Source organism: Crinia signifera, chromosome 6 (assembly GCF_055691185.1).
Source record: "Crinia signifera chromosome 6, ASM5569118v1, whole genome shotgun sequence".
Classification (NCBI taxonomy): domain Eukaryota; kingdom Metazoa; phylum Chordata; class Amphibia; order Anura; family Myobatrachidae; genus Crinia; species Crinia signifera.
Window position 1 is genome coordinate 273,103,879 of NC_139222.1, and position 23,093 is coordinate 273,126,971.

At 47.4% G+C, this 23,093-nt stretch overlaps 1 protein-coding gene across 1 annotated transcript in view; it reads left to right on the forward strand.

The window, feature by feature from the left end:
- Window positions 1-23,093, forward strand: part of LOC146009351 (prominin-1-A-like) — a 111,696-nt gene that overhangs the window by 68,927 nt on the left and 19,676 nt on the right. The window contains exons 7-14 of the mRNA XM_083149640.1: window positions 750-839; window positions 7,128-7,321; window positions 8,568-8,642; window positions 9,661-9,724; window positions 12,208-12,367; window positions 14,973-15,125; window positions 18,838-18,961; window positions 21,884-21,960. Coding sequence (XP_083005766.1) covers window positions 750-839; window positions 7,128-7,321; window positions 8,568-8,642; window positions 9,661-9,724; window positions 12,208-12,367; window positions 14,973-15,125; window positions 18,838-18,961; window positions 21,884-21,960 — 937 coding nt within the window. The remainder of the gene's footprint in view (window positions 1-749; window positions 840-7,127; window positions 7,322-8,567; window positions 8,643-9,660; window positions 9,725-12,207; window positions 12,368-14,972; window positions 15,126-18,837; window positions 18,962-21,883; window positions 21,961-23,093) is intronic.

Consider the following 23,093-nt stretch of genomic DNA (forward strand, 5'->3'; position numbering starts at 1 on the left):
GGCTATCATGCCTAGAATCTCCCTTACTGTACTGAACTGTCCCGATTTTTTTTTTTTTGTGGGACTGTGCTGTTTTTTGGGACTGTCCCACGGCCAACAGTGTCACACGGTGGGTTAAACGAGGGTGTAGCATCGCCAGAGTATCGTAATCATAAGCCACGCCCCCTGACTGCAAGGCCATGCCCCTATTTTCGGCCTGTGTTCCTCCTCCACAGGAACCAAAGTTGGGAGGTACTGTATGCTGTACTTCATGTGGGGTCTCTGACTCTCTGGAACACTCTTCCTCGCACAGTTCCGGAGGCCTCCACTCTAGAAACCTTCAAATACCAACTGAAGAATGAAACATCGGGTTGCGGTGACGGTGACTGAGACCCCCGCGGTGCCTGTGATGTGGTCTGCGGGGGTCTCCGTTACTTCCCGGCGGCTGCCAGTGTCCCCCTGCATCTCCTCCTCCCCCCTGCAGCCGGATGTCCTCCCAGCTGTGACACCTGCTGGGGGAGGAGGAGATCAAAGGAGGACGGGAGGGGGGCGCGCGGACGGCGGGCGGCGATAGAAGCCCATAGGCTTATATAGGGTATCGCCACCCGGAGGGACGAGTATTGGTACATAGGAAAATGCGGTAAAATCCCCGTTTTACCGCATTTTCCCTTTAGTACATCCCGCCGTTAATGTGAATCATTTCTAGCATCCGATAGGGAGACAAGGGCTGTATAAAAAGATATTTATATTTACTTTTTCTTTTCTTGTAGATATTGGCCCGATTCTTGGCGGGGACATCAAAAATAAAATTGAGTTGGTAGCAAACAACACTCTGGGTGTGGTCCAAGGACTGGTTAATGGTAAGAGCTTCCACATGTTATTTTATACACAGTGAGGAATTTGGTGTAAAAATGTGTATTTGTGTGGTGCGGCAATATTAGATTGTCAAACGTTACTGGCGAAATACAACATTAAATGCATCTATCGCAAGGTATTTCTCCAGAATGTCCTCATTCATATACTGGTTCCCCTCACCACAGGTGAGGACATTCTTCTAAGCTATGGAGTCACTGATAATGTCTGATATACGCTTCCTACAGCGCTATGCTGTGGTTGGTTAAGCACTGCTGAGGAAATGTTTGTTCCCTATTAAGATACATTTTAGTTTTTAACAATGTCTAGGGCCAAATGCACTAAGCTACAACAATGGAGAGTGATAAACAGCCAGCCAATCAGCTTCTACCTGCCATGCCACAGTCATGTCAGGCAGGAGCTGATTGGTTGGTTGTTTATCACTCTCCATATTGTCACTTTTGAAGCTTAGTGCATCTAGCCCATAGTGTTCTATAGAGATGAAAAGCAACTGTGCCATCAAAACCTGTCACAGGAATAATTATCAAATATAGGGTACCATGACATGAGAAATATTCCTTTTAAAAAGAGCAAGAACATTGTGTATGGCAGAGGTGTTTCACGCGGCCTTACAGTTGCTATGGAACTACACATCCTAGCACAGTGATGGTTAACCTTGTGTCACCCTTTTAACTGTCGACTGTTTGACTGTCAACATGCGCTGTTGGGGGGTCCTTGAGGGGATACATAAGGATGACTGGCTCCCATAGATTTTTTTTCTCCCTTGTCCTGCTTCACCCACACAGCAAGTTATTTATGCAAAACCAAGATGGCCGAATTTATGTCCCAGAATGCTTTGCTTTATGCCTGTCTGTTCGCGATGGTTATCTATCTAATGATCATTAAACAAATATGTATCAAGCTTAAACAAATATTTTGCCATGTACTCTGGTGCATTAATCTATGCTGTACAGCTGAACACTTGGTTATGGATGCTGTTTGTTTGCTTGGTGTTTCCATAATAGAGATTTATACAGGAAAGATTAAAGCTTACACTCTAACAGACTTTTTGCTCAATATTCCAATGTGAACATTAATATTTTCATGCAAATTTACTAAAAGCCTCCTGGCAGGAGATCCTGTCTTGGTGAAGCACTGGAAGTGGTGTGATAGTATAAAGCTTCCTGGTTCGGGTTCCTTGCAGCTATTGCACTTGTGGAAATGCCATCTGGAGATGGCCTTACTGATCGGGGCTCCTTACTACTTGTGGAATATTCTGCATACATATAATGATAAATAGTCTCAGTAATAAGCTTCCTGTTCATGTATCTACATAATATGGTAACGCCACATCTGGTTGTAACTTTTGTACCAAATGTCGACCGAGTGATTCCACCCCAAATGGGTCGAAAATGGACAAAAGGTCAACAAATGCAAACGGTCAACAGGAAAAAAGTAGACACATGAAAAAAGTCCACATGAGTTTTTCACATTTTCTGTTCCAATGTTGACCCCTGTAAACATGGACATCCAATTAGTTTAGTGCAGGGTCCTCAAATTATTTTGCTTTGGGACCCCATTAAACAAAAATAAAGACAGGACCCTAGCAAGTTGCTGCAGAAGGCCATGACATCACAAGTGTAGTCAGCAGACAGCACATACATGGCAGCATTGTGGGGGCACAGAGTGATGGGAGGAGTCTAATATACCATAACCCATCACATTACACATACATGGCAGCATTGTGGAGGCACAGAGTGATGGGAGGAGTCTAATATACCATAACCCATCACATCACGTGTAGTCAGCAGACAGCACATACATGGCAGCATTGTGGAGGCACAGAGTGATGGGAGGAGTCTGATATACCATAACCCATCACATCACACGTGTAGTCAGCAGACAGCACATACATGGCAGCATTGTGGGGGCACAGAGTGATGGGAGGAGTCTGATATACCATAACCCATCACATCACATGTGTAGTCAGCAGACAGCACATACATGGCAGCATTGTGGGGGCACAGAGTGATGGGAGGAGTCTAATATACCATAACCCATCACATCACGTGTAGTCAGCAGACAGCACATACATGGCAGCATTGTGGAGGCACAGAGTGATGGGAGGAGTCTGATATACCATAACCCATCACATCACATGTGTAGTCAGCAGACAGCACATACATGCGGTATTGTAGAGAACTCAACAGATTTTTACACTCCTTGAATCACTGACTGAGATTAGAAAATTCATCAGCCTGATGGTCAGCAACATGGAGTCGCGACCCCATGCTGAGAAGGTCAGGACCCACTTTGGGCTCAGGACCCACAGTTTGAGAACCGCTTGTTTATCATGTACCCTCACATGGCTCTCTTCAGTCGCCATGCGCCGGCATGGTGCCTTGCTGCACTCAGCACACTCCTGTTACTATATAACTTTGTTCCATTCTTCTGTCTCCATTCCGTTCCCCGTATCATTGCTGCTGCCACATGCCGGCTGTGCTCACTTACACATCACTCCTAGACAGGGCATTGCGAGGGGGTAATAAGCTGGTACAGGATACACCTGCCAGGGCCTGGTTGGGTAGGTCAGCAGCTAAAGGGGACAAATGCCCCCTTTGCAGCATTTGGCTGTATATACTATTATAAGAGGGGACAGGACACTGCTTCCCGCTCATCCTCTGTGCTGCTGTGAGCATTCTCATGCCCTGATTGGTTTCAGGTTGCTATAGCACTGCCCGGTTCTAAATTAGGGGTATCACATGATTTAATACTTGTTCGATAAACATCTCTTGTTCCCAAAAGACAAATAGTATGTGACTGGGTTAAAAATCTGGCTGTGGTAGCAGGAAATAAAGTCAGTAATATATAAACGGTTATTGTGTATAGAGGCGAATTATTCCGGGAACACAGAAAGAAAATAGTCAGGGTTAGACTAATGCAATGCTGGGGTGAGGAGGCACTCCTTACTTTTATACAGCAACAAATATGTACTTGGTTTCAGGCAGTTTCATTAGATAAAGTTTAACAAAGGTTAATGAGTATATTGGTAACGTGGTTCCAAATACTCTCTCTGAGTCATTTATACCCCTAATATGAGCTAAAGTATAACTGCACCCTGTTCTATACTGGTGTGATATGTGTCACGGCCGTTGGCTCTGTTTCCTCCAGATTGTGGGTTATTAGGTAATTACAGTAATTATGGGAACTAGAGATTCTACTGTAGTTTTCTTCTTGCTCGGTTGTGCACCAGGATCTCTCACTTTTCTTTCTACTATGGTTGGAGCCTGTTTGTACTGTCCTCTGAACAGGGCCGGCAACAGAATGTTTGGGGCCCCATACACTGATATCTCTGGGGCCCCCCATCCCCTCAAACACTATAAACATGTTTCCTTACCCCAAGGCTTGGGCTCTCTATCACACTAACGCACTCCCTTACCCTACGGCCTGCGCTCTATCACAGTGATGAACTCACCTCAACCTGTGGCCTGCATTATTTCCCACTGATGTGTCCCCTTACCCCAAGGCTTGCTCTCTCTATCACACTAACGCACTCCCTTACCCTGAGGCCTGTGCTATATCACACTGATGAACTCCCCTCACACTGCACTCTATCCCCAAGGCTTGCACTCTCTATCACACTGCGATCTGCGCTATATCACAGTCCTGATGAACTCACCTCAACCTGTGGCCTGTGCTCTATCACACTGGTGATGCAGGGGATATAGGAGGGTTTGAGGGGATGGCGGGTGAGAAGGGGTCAGGTGACCGGGCTTAAGGGGGTGATGGGGTGAGGTAACGGGGGGCTAGAGGTGGGGAGGTGACCGGGCTTAAGGGGGTGATGGGGTGAGGTAACGGGGGGCTAGAGGTGGTGAGGTGATGGAGGCTTGAAGTGATGGGGTGGGTGAGGTGACAGGGAAAGGGGTGAGAGAATTAAGTGATGATAGTGAGATGAGGTGACAGGGTGAAGTGATAGGAGAGGAGGCAGGTCTCCCTCTCTCCCTGGCCAGGCATGCACCACTGCTGCCTCTCTCCCCCAGGCCAGATGATCATGCCGCTGCTCCTTCTCTCCCACTCTCCCCTCTCTACCATGCTGGGAGCCGCTACTCACCTTCTGCCCGGCCAGGAGCCGCTGCTCACTGTCTCCCCGGCCGGACGCCACTGCTCCCCTCTCCACCTTGCCGGGCGCCGCTGCTCACCTTCTGCCCGGCCGGGAGCCGCTGCTTACTATCTCCCCGGCCGGGACCCGCTGCTCCCTCTCCCCATGCCGGACGCCATACTGCTCAAATTCTGCCCGGCCGGGAGCTGCTGCTTACGGTCTCCCCGGCGGGGCACCTCTGCTCCCTCTCTCCCCCAGGCCGGTCGCTGCTGCTCCTTCTCCCCAGGCCGGAAGGGGGGACCTGAGAGGGGGGTTGGCAGGCCTTGGGGCACCCTCAGGACATCGGCTGAGAAGGGGGATGGCAGGCATCGGGGCCCCTCAGGACGTCGGGCCCGAGACGCCTGTCCCCCTTGACCCCCCCCTGTCGCCGGGCCTGCCTCTGAAGGGAGTAGCACACACCATTGTAAGAAATGTTCAGTTTCTTGGCAATTTCTCGCATGGGATAGCCTGGCAGCTTCATTAAATGGTACCTTCAAAACGCCAGTGTCAATGTCTACAGTGAAGAGGTGGCCTTCTATGCAGTCCATAACACTTTTTTCCAATCTTCCTCTGTCCAATGTCTCTGTTCTTTTGCCCATATTAATCTTTTCCTTTTATTGGCATGTCTCAGACATGACTTTTTCTTTGCCACTCTGCCTAGAAGGCCACCATCCTAGAGTTGCCTCTTCACTGTAGACATTGACACTGGCGTTTTTTGGGCACCATTTAATAAAGCTGCCAGTTGAGGACCTGTGAGGCATCTATTTCTCAAACTAGAGACTCTAATGTACTTGTCTTCTTGCTCAGCTGTGTATTGGCGCCTCCCACTTCTCTTTCTACTCTGGTTAGAGCCTGTTTTTGCTGTTCTCTGAAGGGAGTAATACACACCATCGTTTCTTGACAATTTCTCACATGGAATAGCCTTCATTACAAAACAAGAATAGGCCTCCGAGTTTCACATGAAAGTTCTCTTTTCTGGCAATTTTGAGAGTATAATCGAACCAACAAATGTGATGTTCCAGTTACTCAAGAAGCTCAAAGGTAGGCCAGTTTTATAGCGTTTCTAACAAGCAAACCCGTTTTCAGCGGTGCTAACATAATTGCACAAGGGTTTTCAAGGGTTTTCTAATCATCCATTAGTCTTCTAACGCAAACACAATGTACAATTAGAACTCTGGAGTGATGATTGCTGGAAATGGGCCTCTATACACCTATGTGCTCACACTCTATAGATTCCGTTCTCACGGACCACAATATTCGCAAGGGCTCCGATGATGGGCGTATGCGCAAAGGTGTCTCAGATCTGCGAGCGCTGGAGAAATCATTTGGTGTTTGCCGACCATTGAATGATTCCCCCCCCCCCCGTCTGTGAATGGAAGATTATGTAAATCATCCCTTCACAGCAGCCGTGCGGCCTTTCGCGGGGGAATGTGCGTGCGAGGGAGTGGCCGGCGCTGCGCGCAGTGTCTGGCAGACTAGCGAGTCAATGAGAAAATGGTCCTATGTGTGGAGATTAAGGAAAATGTATATGAACTGCTATATAGCTGGTATTCTGGGCCTTCTGATTAAAAATAATGGACCTTATTCTGGTTGACTCGCAATGCTGTGAATTTTGCATCCTTGTGAGTCCCCCAGACGCCACCCCCCGCCTGCACCTAATGCTTGTCGACTTAATGCTTGAAGACCTAGTGACCGTATCCCCCTGATTTTCGGAAGCCTGCCGGCCATTCATCGAGCAGTTGGAAGCTGATTGAGAGAGATAAAGTGGAGAGCGATGGAGTACCAGCCAGAGAGTGATAATATGGCCGCTGTCAGATATAGAGGTGTCAGACACAACATATAACTAGTTTAGCCTTTTTTAAATGGACTTTGAATGCGCTTTACATTTGTCTTAATGTATACTTAGAGCTCTTTGGGGCAGATGTATTAACCCTGTTGAAGTGATAAAGCAGAAGGCGATAACGCAGCAGCCAATCAACTGTCATGTTGCAGACTGGGTTTAAAAATGACAGCTAGGAGCTGATTGGTTGCTGCGTTATCACCTTCTGCTTTATCACTTCAAGAGGCTTAATACATCTGCCCCATTGTCACAAATGGTTACAGATTTTATAAGCACAATAGCTGAATGTTCTCTGTTCTCGTGTTTCTTCTTGTGTAGATCTGAATGCGACGGCCGTCTCCTTGTACGCAGTGAACAGCTCCTTTAACGCCTTGCAGGACCAGCAGACGCAGCTCTCTAACAATCTCACCAAACTGAGGGATGAGATTAATGCTACGCTGACCTCCTGCGGCGCGCCGTGCGCTTCTGGCCCTTCCACCTCTACCCTCACCATAGACGCCAACTTTCAATCGGTAATGGTTCCAGCTCTCTAAAAAAAATGTTTTACCTTTTTATAAGAAACATATGACTTTAGAGTTTTGTTAAATGAATTCATCTAAAACGGAAGAGGAGATGTTGCCATAGCAACCAATGATATCCGATCTATTATGCATCTAGGACATAGGTCAAAATGCTAGGTAGATTCTGATTGGTTGATATGGGCAACACCCGTTCTTTAGGCAGTTGGATACCTCTCCTCCTTGGAACTTGTTTGGTTGAATTGAGTCCTTGAAGGATGATGCAGTAAGAGAGTGCTCTTAGGCCCAGATTCTGGTTAACTCAGTAAGCTGAGAAGCGAGCAGCTTAACAAGTCCCGCACTGCTCCATGCGTACGGGCCGGAGACTATGCAAGTGGCCCTGTCCGTTCGCCAAGTGAGCCTGCACATGATCATAAATCATTATGCGCAGAAGCAAAACATCGCTCCATCGTGCGAACGCCTGGGGGACCGATAGAACCAGAATGACCCCCTTGGGGTAGTCCTATAACCTCACCTCTGTTTGTTTTGGTCAGTGGGCTTAGGGCTGGATATGTGGATTGCGGTATAATAGTGACCGTTCCTACTTTCGCTCCGTGAGAAATATCCTCAAGTGCATAAACACGGAACGTTATCTGTAAAGTTATCGCTCAGTGACGTCATCCGGCTCTCGCTCAAACACGCAGTTGTTGATGATGTAGTCAACGCCGACCGGCATCTAAGGACAACAATCGATATAGTTGAGGACTCACGGGAGCATGCATCGTTATCGATATTGAGCGTACACACTGGATGATATGAACGATACATCGTTAACAATATGGCTATCCTTTATATCATTAATTATATATATTGTCTTTTGTGCATGCAGCTTAACACAATTATCTGTCAAACAATCTGGCTGGTTGGAATGGAAATCTGATAATGTTTGGGAGCAAAGACAATCGACCATTTGCTCTCAAACACCGGAAAACAGACAAAAATGGTCATTAAGGCAAAACTGGTTTAACTAATTTGAGAAATTATATGTTATACAGTATATGGGGAATAAAGGTTAATTGTCATATATTAATTGTCATATATTGTCATATATTCTCATTCCAACCAGCCATATTGGACAGATCCTCTGACAGATAATTGTATAGTGTGTACATAGCTTTATTAGTTTGACACTTCTGTTTTTTATTTTCCTGTTAACTTGTCCCATTGCATTCTGCACTGAATGCCGTCTGTGTGTTTACAGATCCCGGATTTTTCTCAACCGCTGAAAATCATAAATGATTTATTGAACTCCGGAATTCAAAGCACTATTGGGGAGGTAAGCCGTGGTGGTTGATGTTAGGTTAATTCTATCTCTTTAATGCACATCCGTGTGTTTGCACTATCTGAGTGGATCCCCAGCACAGAGCAGAGCCCGGGGTGTAGTCACTGGCTCTTGTGGGTTTGGCGAATTGCACTGGACTGTGGCTCAACTGTGGAGTTACACAAATCACATGTGCTCACAAAAGTGATGAAGTGGAGAGCGATAAACAGCCGGCCAATCAGATCCTAACTGCGATGTTACAGGCTGGGTTTGAAAAATGACAGGTGGGAGCTGATAGGCTGGTTGTTTATCACTTTATCACTTTTTGAAGTGTGATACATCTGGCCCAAGGTATGTCTACCACTGAATTACCTGCAATTCTGCCTATGGCGCATTTATCCTACTTGCGACCGCCCCATTGCCCTCTGGTTAGCGGCAAGTAGAGGTACAGCTCTGTTGTGTGCAACTCCGAATAGCTGATGGTTACGTAGAGGCGGATATACTCTCATTGGACCTTGCTCAGTGTGATCAGGAGTGGATTGGAAAGGAAAACTAGCCTGGGAAATTTTTTGGAAACCGCCTTCATGAAGGTGGAGTCTGTTGAAGGGGTGGGATCCCTCCTCCTAGTGCCTGATTCTGCGTTGGATACAGTTATAGTCATCATTGGGTGAATGCTTTTCCCTGGTGTCATGGGTGGATGGGAATTTAACATAAAAATTTCCAGAAAGTGGCCCCCTTACACGCCCACATCGCCAGCCTGCCACCTTCAACACTACCACTACTGTATGTCATGCTCTCCCAGCCACTGGTGGCCCCACAGGAGAGTCGCCCACCATGAATCCTCCTAATGGCTTTTATTAAAGTCCCCAACAACCGTTAACTCCTTCCCTGCTGTTGCGCCAGGTTTGGGGACAGGCGGATTATTGTGAAATATCTATTTCGGGTGGATATCTCCTCTGCCTTACATGTAACTGGAACATTTTAGTGCTCTATGCCTGTGTGTGTTTACAGCTTTGCTTTATATTACATACAGGCCCGCCAGGCCATAAACGACATTCCCCAGAACGTGACCAGTCAGACACAGTCTCCAGTACAATGTAAGTCCTGTGACCTTCCACTAATGTTACCAGCACTATAGACTTATATAGAAACATGAAATAATGTCCGTGGAGTCTCTCGCTGAGGCCTAGTGACTCTATGTTCTGTACATACTATGTTTAAACGGGTGCAATGCTGACAGAAAGGTATCGTAGTGTTGTCTACTTTTTTTTTTGCAACTTTATTCCTAACGCTGACGATGTTGACAGAATGCTGTTACGCTGCACAGATACAAGAAAATACACTGTTGATTAATTGCACCACTGTAGAGTGCAAAACATTGGAGCAATTTTGGCAGCAACTGATCATACCCTGCCATGGGGATACGGTGATTGGGTCACCAGCAAGTTGTTAGACAGTCATTAGGTCGACAGCATTAGTTCGACATGCATTTAGGTCGACATGTGTCTAGGTAGACATGCAGGAAGGTCGACATGAGTTTAGGTCAACATGGGTTAGGTTGACAGGGTCATAAGGTCAACATGGGTTAGGTCGACAGTCAAAAGGTCGACATGGGGTTTTTCACTGTCTTTTGAGCCGACATGTGCCGACAGGCGGTATTTCATGCCCTACCAACCACTAGGGTGTGGTTGGAGAATAAAATAGTGCACCGAGCGTAGTGAGGCACCGTGCCTGACACTTTAACCTGTGTCCATGTCGACTGTGTAGACATTCGGGTAAAAAAAAACCATATTGACCTTTTGACTGTCGACCTAACCCATGTTGACCTAATGACCTTGTCGACCTTATGACCTGATGACCTAGACTCATGTCGACCTTCCTGCATGTCGACCTAGACACATGTCGACCTAAATGCATGTTGACCTATGTCTGTCTAACAACGCATACCCTCCAACATGACCCATTCTATTAGGTACAAGATGCTCTGTTCCTGGACTTCCCTGCCAGTGGCAGATACAGAGGTTGGACTCCAGCACAGTCCAACATTCAAAGAGGGGGGGGGGGGGTCACATCAACTGCCAGTGATGTTTGAGGTGGCAGCTGGTGTGGCTCCCCTTTTTAAATATTGGACTGTGCTGCAGGCTCACATCTGCAACTGCCACTGGTAAGGAAGTCCAGGAACAGAGCATTTTGTACCTAATGGAATGGGCCATGTTGGAGGGTGTGACAACGTGCTGGTGACCCACTGATCCACACCCCTGCCAAGAGACTCTTCTGCAGACTCCTACAGTGAATATCATCTAAAACAGGTCTCGTGTTACAATAAGGCTGTAATGCGGTACAAAATCCATTTGGCGCTGTGAGACTTCACTTAGACAGACCTGTTAGATTTTGGGGGAAGGCACTAGATTAGCCAGCCAGTGGGGAGGCGTTGGGTGGAGTCAGGGCGTTGCTTGCTGAGAAAGGAGGAGTAGGCGCACCACCATGCACATGGCCTTTAGAAGCGTTACAAAATCCCAATTTGCAGATTGAGATTGCTGAAATCAGGCCGGAGGAGAAGACACATGTTTGGCCCAATCCCTGCAGAATGGTGCCTAGATATTTACTCTAAACCAAAGGAGCTGAATTATTCTCCAGCTCGTGTATGGGGTCTCGTCCGAGTTATCAATGGGATGTATTTTGTACCATCCATTTCCACTTTGGTGGATAAACCTGTTTTTAGATCCACTTTCCCGATGTTCATTAACAAACACATCACAGGGACACGTGTATTAATGGCCGCTCTGGTGGACAATCACCTGTGATGTATAAACAACTATGAGTGCATGGGAGGGTCCGGATTGTGGTGTCATACTTACACTTCCGCAGGATACACCAATTGATATTTTCCTTGATCTACTCCGATTTAACCACTTTAAGGTGGCCATGCACTACTGCGATGCATCGCAGCAGTGTATGGCCATGCGAGCCGCTTGAGTCCCTTGATACATTGCATGCAATCCTGTTTCCCACCGCCGGGAGGGGGGCTGAGTCAGATGTCGGACAAGCAGGTCCGTTCTCCGGATCTGAGTTGATAAGTTCTCTAAATGGGCAAAACCATGCTGCATTGCAGATGGGGCAGATGTAATGTGCAAAGAGTTAGATTTAGTTGAGTTATTTTGTTTCTGTGCAGGGTAAATACTGGCTGCCTTATTTTTTACACTGCAATTCATAGTTCAGTTTGAACACCACTCAACCAAATGTAACTCCACCACATGTTACACCTGCCCTACCTGCAGTGCAGCATTATTTGCCCATTTTAAGAAAAAAATTGCCCTGTGATCAGGTCTGAATTAGGCCCTTAGTTTGCAGAGGCAACTTCCTGCACTTCCTATCAGCCCCTGCCCTCCGAAGGGCTTTCACAAAATGTCAGCAATTGTGTCTTACAGTGTTAAATCTCCATTCTGGCACAGACCTCTGCTGTTGCCACTGCACCTCTGCCAACCTCATACTTGTGGGTATGGGGGGTGAACAATTCATCTAGTAATCTTGATGGCCAATAAATATATATTCCTTAACCCATTGCTCTCTTATATTCTAGCGGTGCAAAACCAGCTGGAGAATATAAAGAAGAAGATCCAGGACTTCAGGAACAGCATTCCTATCGTGGATACATTAAATAATTTGACTTCGTTTTTTGGCACAGCAAAAAATTACTCCCAGCAGTTCCAGCCGGATGCTGTGAAATATGAATATTACAGGTGGGCTGTATGTCTGTTATTATCACATGCTCCTTACATGACTGGCAGAACTGCGGGAAATCCTGTGTCCGGAACTCCTACACCTTTCTAGAACTCCACCCTCCTGACATCGGTTTCGGTTACTCCTCTGGGGCTTACACCCCAGAGAACTTCAGATAGATACAATGTGCAATACAGCGTGCTGATACAGAGGGTATGGGTCATTGGGTCGACCAAATTAAGGTCGACATACATTGGGTTGACCACTGAAGGCCTTAGGTTGACACGTTAAAAAGGCCGACAGGTACTCTTTACTTAGCACGGCGCCCACGATTTTGATCGTGGACATCGCAGGTAAAAAAAATCGCGGGCATTGAATGCACTAAAAATCGGGTGCGACGCGATGCCCGCGATTTCCCATAGGGAACAATGTTAAATGTCTCAATTGACCCGATTTTCCTGTTCAATGCCTCAATTGACCCGATTTTTCCATAGGAAACAATGTTAAATGGCCCACAGAGGCCAAATAGCCACCCTGAAGTGTGAAATGGCCCCCACAATTGTTAACGCCACCCCACGATCAACGTCAACCCGAAGCGTGGCGAGCGCAGCGAGCCCACGAGGGGCGGCGGTACGCGTCCTACGACCTTTTCATACCCCCACTATCCACGTCGGCGTGGAGTTGAGAATAGAATAGTGTGGCGAGCCACCGATACCTTCACAGGTAAACGCGTCCCTTCGCGGGCTTCACAGGTATCCGCGTCCCCGCGTCGCTGCGCTCGCCACGCTTCGGGCTCGGTGGCTCGCTGCGCTCGGCACACAATTCTATTCTCAACTCCACGCCGACGTGGATAGTGGGGGTATGAAAAGGTCGTAGGACGCGTACCGCCGCCCCTCGCGGGCACGCTGCGCTCGCCACGCTTCGGGTTGACGTTGATCGTGGGGTGGCGTTAACAATTGTGGGGGCCATTTCACACTTTAGGGTGGCTATTTGGCCTCTGTGGGCCATTTAACATTGTTTCCTATGGAAAAATCGGGTCAATTGTGGCATTGAACAGGAAAATCGGGTCAATTGAGACATTTAACATTGTTCCCTATGGGAAATCGCGGGCATCGCTTCGGTCGCGTCGCACCCGATTTTTTAGTGCATTCAATGGCCGCGATGGGCGCCATGCTAAGTAAAGAGTACCGGCCGACATGCCTAAGGTCGACACGAGCATTAGGTCAACAGGTACGCAGTCATTAGATCTACAGTGTCTAGTCAAAAGGTTGACAACTATTGGTCGACATGGTCAAAAGATCGACAGTCAGAATGTCGACATGGTCAATAGGTCGACATGAATAAAGGTTTACATGAAAAAGGTTGACATGTTTGTTTTATTTTTTTGAGCTGACCTGTGTCGAGGGAACACGGTACACTTAGACGGTGTCCATACCCACCTATATTGACATAGACAACTAAGAGCCATGAAAAACTCATGTCAACCTTTTGATTGTAGACCTTGTGACCACATCGACCTTTTGAATGTTGACCTTTCACCCTGTCGACCAATAGTGGTTGACCTTTTGACTATAGACCTAGACATTGTAGATCTAATATACCGTAACCAGGTCGACATTGGTGAGGTTATCAGTGAAAAGGTCCACATGGGTTTTTCATGTTTTTTTTTGTCCCGGATGTCGTCATGGACACCGAAAGTGGATTGCTTGACATAACCTCGACACTCCAGCTGTTGTTGAGCTACATATCCCAGCATGACATACATCATATTTAGTATGGCCAAGTAACAAAACAGAAGCAGAGCATGCTGGGATGTGAAGTTCAACAACAGCTGGAGTGTCAAAGTTAGCCATCAAGGCCCTAGTGGAGGGTAGGGCATGAAATAATGCTTTTCGGCACAAAAAAAACCCAAAAACCCCAAAAACCTGATTGCTGACCTTCCCAATGTCAACCTAATGCTTGTGTCGATCTTTCTCATGTGACGACCTAAGGCCTTTTGACCTTCAGTGGTCGACCCAATGTACATCACCTTAATAGTGTCGAACGAACGACCGTATACCGATACAGATGGTCCGATATCTCCCGCGTGTCATTTATTGTGCTCAATGGACTCATTGAATTAGGGATTGTTTCTGACCTCCAGGGTGTTCGCCCTGGAGAAAGTAATATAACTGGTCCCTCTAAACCAGGCATGTCCAAACTGTGACCCTCCAGCTGTTGTGAAACTACACGTCCCAGCATGCCTTGCCATTTTTTTAGCATTCCCTAATTGCAAAACTGTGGCAAGGCATGATGGGACTTGTGACAACAGCTGGAGGGCCACAGTTTGGACATGCCTGCTCTAAACCTTTGGTCCCAGACATAGGAGCTTAGTGATTCAGATTTATTTTGCAGTGTTTGACATACACACACACACACGCACATGCACACACACACACACACACACACACACACACACACACACACACACACACACACACACACACACACACACACACACACACAATATTATCCTTTGGTCTGTGAAATCTAAATGCAAAATTCTACAGGTAAAATAAGATTTTTCTTGATTTTTCTTTCTGAAATTTGTGCTGATGATTCTTTTTCTACTTGCGCCCCCTGCAGGTGGATAGTTGGGATCATTCTCTCCTGTATTGTTCTCCTAGTGGTTGTATGTAATATCTTTGGACTGCTACTTGCTCCGTGTGGTCATAAGGCAAATGTGGACCCCACTGAGCGCAACTGTGCATCAAATTCTGCTGGAGACTTCTTCATGGCGTAAGTAGGATAGAGACAATGATTGTGTTCTGCAGGGTGATATACTACATGTGTAGTGATATTATGGCTGACCAGCTTGTGTGGTGCGATCAGCAGCCTGAGAAATCACTGGGAGATCATCATATCCAACTGCGCCAGGTGGTGTGCCTTCCCCGTACTCGGAACTCTCATCATCTGCACCAGGTATGGTGCTCTAATATTGGGAGATAACCACTGCCAACGGTAACAGTCATAAATAATTACTCCCCATCTGCGCCATGCATTGTACCTCAGCATTGGGAGATAATTACTCCCCATCTGCACCAGGCATTGTACCTCAGAATTGGGAGATAATTACTCCCCATCAGTACCAGGCATTGTACCTCAGCATTGGGAGATAATTACTCCCCATCTGCACCAGGCATTGTACCTCAACATTGGGAGATAATTACTCCCCATCTGCACCAGGCATTGTACCTCAGCATTGGGAGATAATTACTCCCCATCTGCACCAGGCATTGTACCTCTGCATTGGGAGATAATTACTCCCCATCTGCGCCAGGCATTGTACCTCAGCATTGGGAGATAATTACTCCCCACCTGCACCAGGCATTGTACCTCAGCATTGGGAGATAATTACTCCCCATCTGCGCCAGGCATTGTACCTCAACATTGGGAGATAATTACTCCCCATCTGCACCAGGCATTGTACCTCAGCATTGGGAGATAATTACTCCCCATCAGCACCAGGCATTGTACCTCAGCATTGGGAGATAATTACTCCCCATCTGCACCAGGCATTGTACCTCAGCATTGGGAGATAATTACTCCCCATCTGCACCAGGCATTGTACCTCTGCATTGGGAGATAATTACTCCCCATCTGCGCCAGGCATTGTACCTCAGCATTGGGAGATAATTACTCCCCACCTGCACCAGGCATTGTACCTCAGCATTGGGAGATAATTACTCCCCATCTGCGCCAGGCATTGTACCTCAACATTGGGAGATAATTACTCCCCATCTGCACCAGATATTATACCTCAGCATTGGGAGATGATTACTCCCCATCTGCACCAGGCATTGTACCTCAGCATTGGGAGATAATTACTCCCCATGTGCCCCAGGTATTGTACCTCAGCATTGGGAGATAATTACTCCCCATCTGCACCAGGCATTGTACCTCAACATTGGGAGATAATTACTCCCCATCTGCACCAGGCATTGTACCTCAGCATTGGGAGATAATTACTCCCCACCAGCACCAGGCATTGTACCTCAGCATTGGGAGATAATTACTCCCCATGTGCCCCAGGTATTGTACCTCAACATTGGGAAATAATTACTCCCCATCTGCTCCAGACATTGTACCTCAGCATTGGGAGATAATTACTCCCCATCTGCACCTCAACATTGGGAGATAATTACTCCCCACCAGCACCAGGCATTGTACCTCAGCATTGGGAGATAATTACTCCCCATCTGCACCAGGCATTGTACCTCAGCATTGGGAGATAATTACTCCCCATCTGCACCAGGCATTGTACCTCAGCATTGGGAGATAATTACTCCCCATGTGCCCCAGGTATTGTACCTCAGCATTGGGAGATAATTACTCCCCATGTGCACCAGGCATTGTACCTCAGCATTGGGAGATAATTACTCCCCATCTGCACCAGGCATTGTACCTCAGCATTGGGAGATAATTACTCCCCACCAGCACCAGGCATTGTACCTCAGCATTGGGAGATAATTACTCCCCATCTGCACCATGCATTGTACCTCAACATTGGGAGATAATTACTCCCCATCTGCACCAGGCATTGTACCTCAGCATTGGGAGATAATTACTCCCCACCAGCACCAGGCATTGTACCTCAGCATTGGGAGATAATTACTCCCCATGTGCCCCAGGTATTGTACCTCAACATTGGGAGATAATTACTCCCCATCTGCACCAGGCATTGTACCTCAGCATTGGGAGATAATTACTCCCCATCTGCACCAGGCATTGTACCTCAGCATTGGGAGATAATTACTCCCCATGTGCCCCAGGTATTGTACCTCAACATTGGGAGATAATTACTCCCCATCTGGACCAGGTATTGTACCTCAGCATTGGGAGATGATTACTCCCCATCTGCACCAGGCATTGTACCTCAACATTGGGAGATAATTACTCCCCATGTGCCCCAGGTATTGTACCTCAACATTGGGAGATAATTACTCCCCATCTGCACCAGGCATTGTACCTCAACATTGGGAGATAATTACTCCCCATCTGGACCAGGTATTGTACCTCAGCATTGGGAGATAATTACTCCCCATCTGCTCCAGGTATTGTACCTCAGCATTGGGAGATAATTACTCCCCATCTGCACCAGGCATTGTACCTCAACATTGGGAGATAATTACTCCCCATCTGCACCAGGCATTGTACCTCAGCATTGAGAGATAATTACTCCCCATCTGGACCAGGTATTGTACCTCAGCATTGGGAGATAATTACTCCCCATCTGCTCCAGGCATTGTACCTCAACATTGGGAAATAATTACTCCCCATCTGCACCAGGTATTGTACCTCAGCATTGGGAGATAATTACTTCCCATCTGCACCAGGCATTGTACCTCAGCATTGGGAGATAATTACTCCCCATCTGCACCAGGCATTGTACCTCAGCATTGGGAGATAATTACTCCCCATCTGCACCAGGCATTGTACCTCAGCATTGGGAGATAATTACTCCCCATCTGCTCCAGGCATTGTACCTCAACATTGGGAGATAATTACTCCCCATCTGCACCAGGCATTGTACCTCAACATTGGGAGATAATTACTCCCCATCTGCACCAGGCATTGTACCTCAGCATTGGGAGATAATTACTCCCCATCTGCTCCAGGCATTGTACCTCAGCATTGGGAGATGATTACTCCCCATCGGCACCAGGCATTGTACCTCAGCATTGGGAGATAATTACTCCCCATCTGCACCTTAACATTGGAAGATAATTACTCCCCATCTGAACAACATTGTAAGATAACCACTCCCACCTGTGCCTGGCATGATTCCCCAACATTGGAAGGTAATTTATCAGCACCAGTTATGGTGCCCCAACATTGGGAGGTAACCACTCCCATCTACAGTACTCCGGGTAAGCTGCCCCAACAGCTGGCACTGTTGAGTAATGATGGAACAGATTGCAGAGTTTTTGATTGGTTCCACTTTGCATGATGTCATAGAAGCTTTGGCAGTATCTGTTGTTTTACTTATTGATACCCTGCTGTAACCTGTATGCTGAACGTTATAAAATACGGGTATGGGTCATAGGTGGATACTATGAAGGTCAACTAACATTAGTTTCGACCACTAAATGTCAACACATGAAATATGTTGACATGGCTAAGGTCGACAGTGTCGAAGGTGGACACAACCATTAGGTCAACAATGGGAAGGTTGACAATCAAAAGGGCGACATGAGTTTTGGACCTTATTCTTGTCCCACCCCCCCCCCCCCCCGCGTGTTCGCACATGGGGGTGAGGTTGAGCATCTGCGCACTTCTGAAAATTCTCCATACAAGAGTTTGCTCACTATAATAAAGTGAATTGAAATATGCTGGCTCTGTATATAATTTGTTAAAATATATATCCCAGCGCTCAGCACTAGGGGGTGCTATAGGACACAATGTAGAAACTGAAGACTATATATATCAGGCGTTTCCTATGTAATTGCAGGGGTACTGGCTTCAGCTTCATATTTGCGTGGCTTCTGATGCTGGTGACCGCCGTGCTGTTTGCCATCGGAGGAAATGCCTACACATCTTTCTGCAAACCGTGGAGCAACCAACAGCTCTACCAGGTGACTTACGTAGCGGCTGCTTGTCTTAGAAATGTAGATTTTGTAATGAACCAGAACATTTGAACCTCCCAGACAATGACCTGCACCCCAGGTCCCATACGTTATTCAGTCCTGCAACTTTTGTGGCTGTAGGAACACTTCGGTAATGATGTTTACAATTCCATCACAAACCGCCCTCTGGATTTTTGTTTTCTGGTTTTGGCAAAATCAATGTTATGTCTTTTTGGGTCTAGATTTTATTTATAAAAAAAAATGCAAAAAAATTTGGGTCGGTCTTTGTTCCTATGATATTACTAACCCCCGTCACATCAATTTCCAGTCAATTTTGACCATCTCTCCACTGACCATATTGTCGACCAATTTAGGCCATAGGCGGGCTGGCTAAACGAAGTGACGCAAAGGGATCTGGGTGAAAACCGAACCAGGACAGACATCAAACTGCATTTTGTAGCTTGTAGCTTGTAGCCTCCGGTCCGGGGGGTGTCCTGTCCGGGGGTGTCCTCTCTGGGGGGGCTGCCTGTCACACCTGTCACCAGGTAGAGGAGGAGGGGTAAAATAAAGCCTCCCTGTATGGTCCGGGCATGTAGCAAAAACCGGACGGTCCGGGCCACCCGGGGAGGCTGTAATCTCCCCTCCCCCATGTCCCTGGTGATAGTTATCACAGGGACCCCCCGGACAAGACACCCCCCCAGACAGGACACCCCCCGGACCGGACCTTACAAGCTCCGGACTGCAGATTTTGATGTCCTGTCCGGCAGTCCGGAGTGTGGTCCGGTCCGGTTTTTACATAGTCCCGACGCAAAGTGGCACAAACAGCAGTGGCAGACAGGATGGCAGATTAATATACAGCCTAATATGATGATTTTATTATTATTATTATTATTATTATTGATGATAATAATTATCTTTTTTATTTTTTAAAGCCCATGGGGCAGCACAGGGAAATGGACTTGAAGTATGTAGTGGCAGACAAGTGAAGCATTTATGGATTAAAACAAACTGATTTAATTAAACTGATCCATTTAATTGAGGAAATGTATTTTAAAAGAGAAAAGGCCATAAAAGTAAACAATATTAGCCGTATTAGGTCGACATGGTTTTAGGTCGACAGGTCATTAGTTCGACAGTGTCTAGGTTGACAGTTAAAAGGTCGACATGGGGTTTTTCACTGTTTTTTGACCCGAATGTCGACATGGACACAGTTTAAAGTGCACCGCATCCCCTTGCATCGCTCGCAATGCTTCGGGCACGGTGTCTCGCTGCGCTCAGCACACTATTTTATTCTCCCACCACGCCCTAGTGGATGGTAGGGCATGAAATACCGCCTGTCGGCACATGTCAGCTAAAAAAACAGTGAAAAACCCCATGTCGACCTTTTGATTGTCGACCTAGACACTGTCGAACTAATGACCTGTTGAACGAATGACCTTTCGACCTAGACCCATGTCAACATTTTCCCATGTCGACCTAGACCCATGTTGATCTAACGGTGTCAACCTAATGACTGTCGACCATCATGCTGTAGACCAAATTACCGCATCCCTACGTAATAACGGATGGAAAAAAATGAATTCCATTCCATGGATAGTATGTTTAACAAGTTGGAGACTGGAATGACTGGTCTCCCCTCCCCCTCATCCTCGGGAAGAGGGCCCTGCTCGTGAGAGCTCACATCCCAGATGTAAGGGGGAGGAATGCCTAGGGCAACACTAGAGATGGTGACAGAGACCGAGTCGTTAGGAAGGCTGACGCCTGGACTGAGGAAACGAGCAATGAGGACAAACTTGTAACCTTGGGGACTGGTGGCTAATTATCCAATAGGACAGGGAAGTGTGTCCCACAGGCCTGGAGCAGCGTGGCATGATTCTTTCTTAGGGCCAAATGTATCAAGCTTCAAAAAGTGATAAAATGGAGAATGATCAACAACCAGCCAATCATCTCCTACCTTTCAGCCTGTAACATGACAGGTAGGAGTTGATTGGTTAATTGGCTGGCTGTTTATCACTCTCCAATTTATAACTTTTTGAAGCCCTTACTGTGGCGGTGTGGTCTCTTACTTCTCTTACTACTGTAATAATAAAACGGTACTTGTGTAATAGCACGGTGCACGGCTGCGCTATGTTTTCAGCGTAGGGTAAGCTATGCGGTCAGCGTAGCTTAACGGCTGCCTAGCGTAGTTAGCATAGTGACTCAGCAGAAGCCCTGCGTACTCAGCTAGTCACCGTACTGTCCTCGGGAGCTGCAGCTCTGTCCACGGCATCCCAGGCATATTTATTACACAAGTTCTGTGGCTGGCTGGCGCAGCGAGCCACCGAGCCCGAAGCGTGGCGAGCCCTGCGAGGGGACGCGGATTACTTTACATGTATTCCGCGTGCGCTCGCCACGCTTCGGGCTGGCGTGGATAGTGGGGGTGTTTCAGGAACACATTCACACCTGCCATATCATACATCTGAGACAGTAATGAAGACATGTGTTAACTGGTAACTGGATTTTAGTGAATAATAAAGAAGAAGAAAAACTTAACTGGCCGCAAGAACACTACGCTGAATCTGACAGGGACACTGGCTGACTATTTGCTGGCCGTGGGAACACTACGCTACTTCTGACAGGGACGCTAACTACGCTAAGCGGCCGTGGGAACACTACGCTACTTCTGACTGACTACGCTAACTACGCTGGCCGCTGAAACACTACGCTGATTCTGACAGGGACGCTAACTACGCTGGCCGCGGGAACACTACACTGATTCTGACAGGGACGCTAACTACGCTGGCCGCGGGAACACTACACTGATTCTGACAGGGACGCTACGCTAATTACGTAACGGGCGCCGTGCTATTACACAAGTACCAACAAAACAGTATTTATCTTACAATATGTTCATGTATAACGCTTACATTACTTGTTTATCTCTATTTGTAGTTTGTCGATGCCAACGTAAACCTGAGCAAGGAGCTGAATATAGGCCTCAATAACCTGAGCCTGATGGCCCTGTACAGGTATGTAGAACATCCCTTACTAATGGCCTAGTGTCTGCATGCATGGTCACCTAAGTGCACCTCGGCACTGCACTCATAGGGGGAGATTCTCTAAGAATCTCCACCCCCCTTCGCCGCCCATCGCATATTTAATTATCGCATATGTTGTAACATATGCGATAATTATAGCAAAGGACAGCTCTTGCGTTAAGAGCTGTCCTTTGCGGTGAGAGTCGCCGGGTCCCAGCAGGTCCCGGCGGCTCCCCCCTCCCTCACACACCCGGCACTGCTGCTGCTGTGCCGGGCTCTCCTCCTCCCTGCACCCGGAAGAGGATCAGTGCAGGGAGGAGGTCACGGGTCCGGGCAGCACAGCTCTGTGCTGCCCGGACACAGGTGAGGGGGCGATGCGGGGGGTCGGCGCGGGGCGGCGGAGGGTTGCGGTAGAAACCCATTGGCTTCTATGGGGCATCGCCAGATTTTTCTGGCGATGCCCCCCGCCGCGGTAGCCCGGCGGGGGGATGCTTACAGCATCCCAAAATGCGGTAAAAACCCAGTTAACGGGGTTTTTACCGCATTTTTCGCTTAGAGAATCTCCCCCATAGTGTGATAGCCGGTCATTGCCCTAAGGTGATGTCACAATGGACACTCGGGATTCCTACAGATACAAAGGCCTGTTTTGTTTCCACGACGATACTGCCTTGTTGACATGAATGTGTTTTTCCTGCTGGTGTCACACAAGCAGGTTCCCTGTCCTGCAGCATTTAGGGGCCAGCAGAGTAACCGCTGAAGCAAAGTTTATTTCTCCTGCACATCCACCATTTCCAACAGAAGCAAACCCTCATACAGTAGCCTATTATGGGGACTGCTGTCAGATTTGCCAAGCTTGTCAGCTTGTCACTGGTAAATAAGGATTAAAAAGGGTTGAGTTTACCTGGAGGGTAAAAAAGGGGCAGACTAGATGGGCCAAATGGTTCTTATCTGCCGTCAAATTCTATGTTTCTATAATGCCATCTTAAGATAGCATTATTCCCTAGTAGCCTATGGGCTACAGTTATACATGTGCCGCTAGCTAGCCAAATCCCTATATACAGGGCCTGTGCAAGGCTTCTCGATAACCTACTCTTTCCACCAACACCACACTGCCACCAATACCC